Source organism: Scomber scombrus, chromosome 16 (genome assembly GCF_963691925.1).
Source record: "Scomber scombrus chromosome 16, fScoSco1.1, whole genome shotgun sequence".
Classification (NCBI taxonomy): domain Eukaryota; kingdom Metazoa; phylum Chordata; class Actinopteri; order Scombriformes; family Scombridae; genus Scomber; species Scomber scombrus.
The window spans coordinates 6849245-6859774 of NC_084985.1; the positions used below are offsets into that span (position 1 = coordinate 6849245).

Genomic DNA, 10530 nt, shown 5'->3' on the forward strand with positions numbered 1-10530 from the left:
TTGTGATATATGCATGTCTTGACAATCTTAAACAGGAAGGTATAAAACACTACAAACAGGCTTTTCTTGATATTTTTATACAACAGCAGCTCGAGCAGTGCTGTTAGTTTGTTCTAATGATCTGAATGAAAAATGTTATTTGTTGCTGATCGAAGTGTTTGAGCATTGCATCGACTGAAAGCCAACAGAGGCAGAGCTGCTGCATATGCCGAGGATGCTGCAGTCGAGGACATCCATCCTCTGATGTACATTTATGTGATAAAAGCCTCAAACAGGAAATAATAATCAGCACAATTATGACATAACGCTAAAATCTATGTGAGCTGAAAAAGCCTCGGTTGAAATGATGCACTGCACTCAACCCACTTTTATATAATTTGCCCCAGTTATCAAGATGGAATCTCCCCTCTCCACCAAAAGAGAGGAAGCTATGAGCACGCTGCCAGTGTCGCAATACATCAGTAGGGAAACCCTGGCTTCTGCACAGGACTCACTAACCTACATTTTTCCTCCATCTTCTGTTACTGCGAGTGAGAGGGGAGGAAAGAGGGACAGAGAGGGAGGACTCTGATTTTGTAGCAGTGTAAGGTGTCTGAGTGTAAGGATGAAGTCAATACATTTTCTCCTGTTTTAACACTGTATATGTATGGCAACTATAACTCAAATGCATGCATTATATGAGCAACTAAACAATGCTTGCATTTACTACTCTTCTAATTTTAGGTTGCCTTATTAACATCTGGCCAAAGAAGACAGATGAAAATTGGCTTTTTAGGCTAACTCTGTCTCATTTACAGTTCTATTTTTATGTTGATTAATAAGTAATGTCCCTGTCAAATTAATAAAACATGAAAATGAAATGACATTTACTAGACGTTATGACTCAGTGATTTGAACATGAGGCTCAAAGTTGGAAAAAAGAAAAAGGAAACACAAACTTTCAGCCTGTTTTGACATTTACAAACCATCACTTAATCATAATAATAATGAATTCAAGAGTTATAAGACTTCAGTAGCAATTATAGACACATTTATCCCATCTTAACTATAACAAAGCGCCTCCTCTCATCTCTGTGGCATTTACTGAATGTGGATCTTTTAATAACACGTGTCATTTTCTAGCGTGTGTGCCTTTAAGCACAACCAGGAGGACTTTAAACATCGGTGTCCAAGAAAATGTCAGCAGTTAAGAATGAGGTGGACACATTGTGTAACTATGACTCAATGCTTCAAAACATCTGCTTTTCCCAAATAACAGATAAAATAATAACATTTATCATTGTTTATCTGACTCAATGACAAGAAACTGGGGAAGTAATCAAAGTAATTAAGTGTAAGAAACATGTTACGAAACACATACAACAACTGAACGATGATTATGGATTATTCAACTTGAAATAAGGAAAGTGTGAAAAGACGCATACTCCATAAAAAGTCTTTGAAATAACAATGGTCAAATGTCATTTTTTATAGTTTTTGGCTACAGATGCATGTAGACGCTATCAATGTTACTTTTCCATCATTATTCCTCACCAGTTTTATTCTGCGTTTGCTCATATCATGCACAAAGTCTCTCTTCACATCTGACATCTGAATATTCATCTTTTCACAGCTCACGTCCAGAATTTGGGGTGTGCAGTAAATCATGAGTCAGTCACAAGGAAGCAGATGTAAAAAGCTCTGCTGCCTCACTTCTTTTTTATGTTTATTGGATAAAAACTGATGCAGAGTGTTTTAATTAATTCAGTTTTTTCTTCAGTGTGATTTCACAAAGAGTCAACGTCCATATCAAACGCTTTCACTGTGGATTTGATGTTTTTAACAAGAAACTCACTCAGATATCATCTTTCTAATTATGAATGATGTTTATATGACATTACATCCATCTGGCAGGCAAAAACTTGTCCAAAATGACCATTGTTTCAACCACATAAGGAGCAGTTTTGGGTTCGGTACTCAAGGGCGCTTCAACATGTAGAAAGGAGAAACAGGGCATCGAACCAACAACCCTACAAGATGGATGTGTCCTGTTAGTTTTCATGACAGATTGATTGTGTTTTAGCATGAATCCAACTATCCACTGAGCTCAATCACTCTTTTCAACCAACATCCTGCTGCACATTCACACTTTTACACACATTCACCACCGGAAGCCACTCAGAACAACCACATCCTTCTTGTTAATGAGCATTTCCACTCAACACTTTTGTCAGCTCTGTGCCTTGCTCAAAAGCCCACTGACAGAATATAAACACAGCAAGAGTGTGTGATTCTGAGACCCATCAGCGGTTTGGTTTCTCTCTTACCTGCAACACGAACGATCGCTCTCTCCGCGGGGTCCAGCACAGAGTCCTGGCTCTTCCTCTTCCTCCTCTCGTGCTTGGACAGGTTCCATGGCAACGTGTCTCCTGGAGGCCCCACAAGTGCAGAGGTGCACGGGGACAACGACCCCCCCGAACGCTCGCTGCGGAAGGACGGCTCGCTGACGCAGGAGCGCTCGCTCAGAGTATCATCGTCTGAAGACTCCATCTCACTTCAGGGCTGCAGGGAGGAGAGAGATGAGGAAGAGGAAAGGAGGGAGAAGAAGAATGAGAAGGAGGGATGGATGGAGGAGAGAGGGATGTAGAGCAGGAGGGGGGAGGGGAAAGAAACAAGGTCAAAAGAGTGGAGGAGGAAAGATGGGAGAAGAAGAATTGTGGGAAAAGAGAGAGAGAGAAGAAGGAGCATTAGAGGAAGTGTAGATGCTGTATAATTCATCGCTGCTTTACAGTGTGATCCCGCTTCATGAATGATGCAAAGTTTCAACATAACAGCTCTGAAACAACAGTAATAATGAAGTGATCAGGAAGCTGAAGGAGAAGAAACAACTGGGTTAAATCAGTCATCATGTTCATGTCTAGACAACAGTTTGAGAGTTCAGGAGGCTGCAGTGATGCAGACTGGAGGAGGAAATAACTGCTCTGAGGAGAAGATGAAAGGAGGAAGCACATGACATGGGTATCATTACTGAGGCCCATCAGGAGTGGAGGACTGTGGACTCAGACTGAGAAAATATGAATGGATTTCCAGCCCAAAGTGAATACACCAAAATAATCTTGATCTATAATATATGTATATTCTTAATAGTTATTATAATTACTGATTTATAACATTCCCAACCAGTTAAACCATAAAAGATAATTCAGAGAATCATCTGCAAACTGTAAAGATTCTACTTGTATGTATTTGCATCACCCCGGGCAAATGTGTGTCAACTTGCATCTTTTCAACGGCAAGTACATTTTTAGACCACGCTGCCAACATAACAGCTGATCGGTCCACCATTTTGATCCGGAATTAAATATCAACAACGACTGGACAGATTGACATGAAGTATGGTACAAATATCCGAAGGTCCCCAGAGGATGAAGACTTTGTGGAAATGGCTGACCCAGCTTTTTTTAAATCTTTATTATCCATTTCTGTCATTTATGAACAAATAAATCTACCATTGACCTCAGCTGGACTTTGTGTTTGATGATATTAGTCATTTTTAACATGCTAACACACTAAAGTAAGATGGTGAACATGTTAAACATAATTCATTCTCCTGTCAGTGCTTGTGACGAAGGAACTGACATATCTGGAGTTGGTCCCCAGGCCCTGCTCAATGGCTGCCCACTGCTCCTAGTACTTAGGATTGGTTAAATGCAGAGACTGAATTTCACTGTATAACTGTATGTGTGACTAATAAAGTACATTTATAAACCACTAAACATCCATTTAGCATGCAGATGTTAGCTCAAAGGGAATACTGTGAGCTGTGAGTGTGGCTGTGGCCCTTCTTATTTTTTATTATAACACTTTGATCTATTAGGTTATTCACCTAATAAATATTTTACTATGAATACAACTTCTAGCATCAAATATTACATATAATTATATATAATATACATATAATCATATAACATTTGTATGTAATTATATCACAACCAGATAATTATGCTCACAAAATAGCGACTTTCTGAAAGCTTAAGTGTACTGTGATAAGCGTGTATAGTGATTGCAGGTTATCAGCCATATTTACAGCACATAAACACACACGCACACACACACACACACACACTGAGACCTAACAATACATGTTAAAAAAAAAGACAAAAAGCTTAATTCACTCAATCGTGCATCACCTGATAGAAATCCCTGAGATTTAGAAACATCATGTTCTCCTCGGAGATGATTAATTGATCACATGGATGACGATACTGAAGAAAGAAACGAGGGATTTCTTCAAAGTAACTGTTGGAGTTCAGCTGGCTGAGACGAGGAAAGACTAAAGAGAGGAGATGAGATTTCAAGGCTTCTCCAGTATTTCTATTTTTAAAGAAGTCAATATACCAGTAAGACAGGAGAGTGCTTTTTCTTTCCACGTCTCACTTTCACCCACTGCCCTTCCTCCCTTTTCTTTATTCCTCCACCTTTACGTCACTCTATCTGTTGCTCCTCCATCTTCACACAGGCTCTGTCTCTTTAATTTGAATCCTGCTTTATTGGCATTAAGTTTAAACTTCAATATATATTCATTATAAAGCGGACAGGTTTGCAACAGTAAATATGTGTTGTAAGCATGAGACTGTGTGTTTGTGTGTGTGTGTGTGTGTGTGTGTGTGTGTGTGTGTGTGTGTGTGTGTGTGTGTGTGTGTGTGTGTGTGTGTGTGTGGACTCTGGGGATCTGATGCTCAGCGCTGTCTGTCACAGTAAATCAATACATCTACTTTCAGCAAACCAGTGTCCTGTGAAAATGAATTGGTTTTATTGGCTTTCATATTTGAGCTCAGTGAAGCAACCCAGCAGTTCAGCAGGTTGTTGAGCATCCGCTGTGTGCTCAATGTGGGTTTCTAATTTGACTCACAAACTTTAAACATGTTTTACTACAAATATGAATATACTTTAATGCTTATCATGTTGTAAAATATGCTTTAAAACCTAAGGGAAGTCATCTGTGTGAGTTACAAGGTTAGTAAAGGAGACTTTTCTATTAAATCAGCCATTACAGCTGCATTAAGCAAATAACAAAGAAAGCAAATAAAATGTTCCATGTGTTATTATTATATAACTCAAGTTTAGAGAGCTTGCTAATTGATATTCAAAGCTTATGAAAATCGATGTAAACTCATAGCTGTGTGGGAAAAATATACAAAAAGAGTCTGCAGCCATGCAGCAGCTCCGAGAGCCTGCAGGCACAGTCCTGCTTTGAGCTATCCGCTGTTTATGAGATCATATTTATGATGTTTACCAGGTCAGCTTTCTTGTTTGCATGCCATTAGTGTTGCAAGTATTTGATCTGATCTGAGGATGGTGCTACATGAAAAGTTAAAGTATCACAAGTTGTTTATAGTCATTCTGATGGGGACATGAACCAATATATCAAATTAAAAGGCAGGTAATCTGATAGTTGGAGAGACATTTCACATAGTGCCACAAATGTAAACTTTGAGGAGGTGCTAGATGAAAAGTTGAGGTATCACTGAAGTCAGTAGGATATATCATCTAGGAACCATGAATGACAAAATGTAACACCAGTCCATCCAAGTGTTGTTGCATCTCTGGAGCGACTAAGAATCTGATCCTCTACAGCATAAAAATCAAAAATAGTCAGCCACAGTGCACAGAAAGTTTGTATTTAAGGATCCAAAACTTGCACACTAAGATATAAAACCTACTTCTATTCTATTCTCTATCATAATTGACCTCACTCAAAACAGGTTCAAAGAAAAGTAAAAAATCCCATTTCAGCATCCAAACTGCAGGAGTTACGGCTCTCCTTGCTTCACTTTTATCTTCACAGTCTTCACATTAAAACCAGGGGAGACCCTCTCTGATGTAGCAGCTCCAGGTAACAACATGATTTTGCCATCCAAGCAGGCTGAGATTCAAATAAGTATCTCAATACTATTCAGATAGTGTCTTAAAAGAAAGTGAAACAAGGCAGATTGTTGTTTTTATCTGGAGTACAAAGGTCAAAGGTTGTGATGAAGGTTGCAGAAAAGTCTGAAATGAATGACAACAGAAGCACATGGATCACTCAGGCTCATAACATAGTAAAAATATGTTTGAGTGGATGTCAAAGTCATGAAGAAAACATCCTCAGAGGTACGTATTACAACTTTCTGACAAAGTGGAAACAATTTCGAGAATCCTTTGTTGAATATTCACCAAATATTTATCTGTGTGTCGCAATGAATCCAGTTACCAGTAAAAACGGTTACTTCAACTTCTGAGAATCTGCTCTCAGGAAGCAAATGAAGTGTGATTGAACTGACTGACTAACTTCTGCTGGCTGCCAAAGAAAACCCAACCGCACTTCTGTCTTTATCTCCCCTCGAGGCTACAGCAGACTAAACTACAGAGCGACCTGAGTGGTGGTCACAGGGTGGGAATGTTTCTGTGTCCAATGTGTGAGTCCAACACAACGGCAGGGATTTCCATCTGGGTTAGTGCTGCCAAAAATCCTCCTCCTCCTCCTCCTCCTCTTCCTCCTCCTCCTCCCACTGCAGGCCCCTGGCTAGACCGCTGGCAAAGTCCCACTTCCTGAATCCCGGTCTCCACAGCAACGCTTCTAGGAAGAGGTTAAAGCCTTCCCAGAATCCTGTGCGGCTCCCCTGTGTGAACGGTTGGGTGTTTCAGTGTGTCGGTCCTTGTGGTTGTGTTTCTGTACGTGTGTGTTTAAGTCAGTTTCCCTGCTGTTTGCTGACAGTGAGTCAGTGCCACTGCAACTAGCGGTTTTATAAATAGGCCCCGAATGGAAGCTTTAAAGCCACACAGCGTATCATTAGAACTCTGTGAGGGGAAAATTAGACATCTGAAGGAACACAAAAAAAAAAAAAAACACTGGAAAAAGGAGTGTGAGACAGAGTGAGGTCACTTCCGTTCCCTTGTTTGAAACCTTAGTTTTATATCAGGGCTGCAAATATTATTATGGGCCTATAAAATATCACTTTATTTTATAGTGCAAGTTGACATCTTTAAATTGCTTGTTTTGTCAGGCAAACAGTACAAAAGGTATTAAGTGTATTATCATAGTGTGTGTTTATATACATGCTAGTATATGATTATGATTTGCCAATGTAAGCACCTTATACTGGCTTTGAGAAGTCTGGATATGCTATTAGAGTACACTAACAGAAGCCAGGATACAGTTGCATGGAAACAACTAATCCAGGTTTTAGAAGAGTCTTTGTTGGTATAGAACATATCGGCTGAGATGGTGAGAAATAAAGAAACACCTGGACACAGATGATTAGTCACCTAGATACTGTTTGAATCACCTAAACAGGGATATGTGTTATGGTTTCTCATACTTCATGTAAACGCTATATTCCAATGATCAAAACCAGGATACTAGCATGTATGTAAAGGCACTCATTAAAAACAAATTATACCAGCAAAAATTCACAGTCTAGAAGCAAATAAAAGTAGATTTTGGTCATTTTTGATTGACAAAATTACTTAAACAATGAAACCATTATCAGAATTGTTGCTAATTGATTTTCCATCCATCCACTAATTGACTAATTGTAATGCTCAATCAAACTATAATTATTTTTTAATCATTTAATTAGACTTATGTCTTTCAAAGCCTTGTCTGGGTTTCAGTCCTTTTAATTGTTAATAAGTGTCAATATTTTCATTTCCAATTAACCTTTTGTTCATTTCTAAATTAATCGTTTAATCTGTACTATGACACAAATCTGTGAGAAAATGTCCATCAAATTTCCCAGAGCCCAAAGTGTATTTTATCCAACAGTAAAAAACGTTAAGATATCCAGTTTGCAATATTGCATAAAACAGTCTAAAGCAGCATAATAATCAAATTTGAGAAGTTGGAATCAGTAAATATTTGTGGGTTTAATGATTAACTTATTATCAAATGTGTTGTTAATTACTTTTTCTGTCAACCAAGTACTCAACTGAGACTTAGTAGTCAACTCTTTGACTTAACATTCAGCACACTAAAATGAATTTATACTGTATGCAACCAAGCATAAAACAACTCTCATATGTATGCACACACACAGACACAGACACACACACACACACACACACAGACACACACACAGACACACACATAGACAAACATCCATGCAGAGATCTTGGCTGCTGCCTCTTCCTGTGACAGCGTGCAGTGGCTGAATCAAACCATGCAGGGATGCTGGATGTTTGACTGGCCTGATTTATAACTCCCAAGTAGGGTTTGAGTTCACACTGTCTGTTCCCACAGCTCAGCCTGGGAGGATACGAGTGTGAGGAGAATAGACCCAGTGACATGAAACAGAAAGAACGCGACTTTGACAAAGATGTAGAGGCAACGGTTAGAAATCCAAGCAACAGAGTTAGAGAGAGAGTGAGAGTGAAAAAAAACAAAACAAAAAGAGGGTCAGGAGAGAGACGGAGGAAGAGAAAAACAGACATTTGCAGAGTAACGGCCGTAACTGCCAGTGCATGTCTTTGTGTCAGAGCAGCATTCCTGCACTCCAGCAGCCGCTGATGAGAGTTTCACCAACATTCAGGCTCAACAGACAAACATAATACCCAATTCTACCTCTCACACTCCAGGGAGCTACACCTGAGCACAGAACACATCTAATCCACAGAGGTGCAGAGCTGGTGTTAAAACCAAAAGCAATAGGAACTGGACTAACTGGTCCTTTTGAGAGGTCCAGTGTTAAAAGAAGTAATAGATTACTGGGAGCCAGTTTCTGCTATTACAAGTATGAAGATTTGTGATTATATGAATACTAACGAAGCACCATTTTTGGTAAGCAGACAATGTCATAAACCTTTCCATTGCTACTAAACAGTGTTGGGGTTAACGCGTTACAAAGTAATTGGTAAGGTAAGGTAATCCGTTATTTTTTAACCAATTACTCCTGTGACTTTTGCCACAAGAATAGAAATTCCGCCACAAATTTGCACCATTACTACTTTTTTGGCAGGCTGGCAGGCACCAGGCTACGTGTGCCGGTTATATCACTGCGCGTGTACAGCAGCTCGGCGAGCAAGAAAGTGAAATATTCACATTATTTAGATTTTATGGGAGGAAATAAGAGCAAGAACATTACAGTGACAAGTAAGTTGTACCCGGGTAACAAGAGCCTGTTGCCCTGTTGCAGTTCATGGATGTGTTTGAAAAGTGGGCATATATTTTAGAAGCCCCTTTAATACAATAAAGAGCTGTAAATGGGACATTGTGTCTGTCATTCCTGCTATAAGATTTACAGATTATGGGCCAGACTTGGCTGTTGGAAGGTAATGCTGTAATGTAACTAGTTACTTTTTAATGGAAGTAACTTTGTAATGTAACGTTCCCCAACACTGCTACTAAAGCTGAAATCCATAATCAGGTCACATACATTTGTGGATCACAGACATCGTATTGCAACACCTGCCAGCCATCATCCTCCAACTATAAAAGGAATAGTTCAATATTTTGAGGAATAAACGTATTTATGCTTTAAGGAGGATATGATAGCTTAGCTTAGCATGAAGACTGGTAACATGGGGGAAAACAGCTAGCTTTGCTCACTCTAAAGTTCAACAAATACAACTTCCAACCCGTCTAAAGCTCATTAATTAACACTGCAGCTCAGTTTTTAATCCGACCACAAACCGAAAAAAAACTACTCAGACTTCATCTCCATGTCTTGTTAAGCTACTACAAACTCAAACTGTTTCAGCGTGTAACTCTCCATTAACCACAATTTTCCTTTTGGAATTTCTCTTTTCATTTCTGTGTACGCATTAAACAAAGAAGATATCTGTTCGGCCTCGGTGCTGGCAGGCATACTTTTGAACTGACAGAGCCAGTATAGCCGTTTCCAGTCTCTGAGTCAAGCTAAGCTGATAGCTGGCTGTAGCTTCATATTAACAGTGTTATCCATCATCTCGTTTAATTATCGGCAAGAAAGTGCATATAAACACATTTCGCAGAATTGCATACTGTCCCTTTAACTTGATTATCTAACATTAGTTTATGCCTTCTTCTTTGGCATCTTATCTTCCTGTAATCTTGCCTGGGTCACATTTCTTTATCTTGTATTGTTAGATGACTGACACTATACAGGTTTTAAGCCTATTAAATTACTCATGATTTAATAGATTAAGGGATCTAATTCACACATCCAGCAGTTACGGAACAACAATATAATTCATTTGGTGTCTTGTTTCTGGTCACCTGGTGAATGTAATGTCTTATATAAGCTTTGTTTTTGGTCCACATGAACTGAGGGAAGTACTTGTCTTTTTAGCTGCTAAATTCTCGACTATGTTCAACATCTAGTCGCTGCTTGTGTGTGTTCGGTGCTGAGCAGGTACTGTGTTGTGTTAAGATTTCTTTTTATGTTTCTTTTTCGTTGTTGTTGTTTTTTTTAGCAGAAACAGCTGCCTGCTGCAGACCTAAAACATAACTGACGAGAGCAATGAGCCTGAACCAACAGTACAGCTGCAACACAGGAAAAAAACCAAGTACATAAAACCAAAACAGTTTACTGA

The 10530-nt window shown here is 39.1% G+C and overlaps 1 protein-coding gene across 4 annotated transcripts in view; it reads right to left on the reverse strand.

Annotated features, from left to right (window-relative positions):
- Window positions 1-10530, reverse strand: part of macf1a (microtubule actin crosslinking factor 1a) — a 247530-nt gene that overhangs the window by 232756 nt on the left and 4244 nt on the right. For all 4 annotated transcript variants that reach the window (XM_062436570.1, XM_062436569.1, XM_062436574.1 and 1 more), the window contains exon 2: window positions 2307-2541. In XM_062436570.1, the coding sequence (XP_062292554.1) occupies window positions 2307-2529 (223 nt within the window). In that variant the 5' untranslated portion in view covers window positions 2530-2541. The remainder of the gene's footprint in view (window positions 1-2306; window positions 2542-10530) is intronic.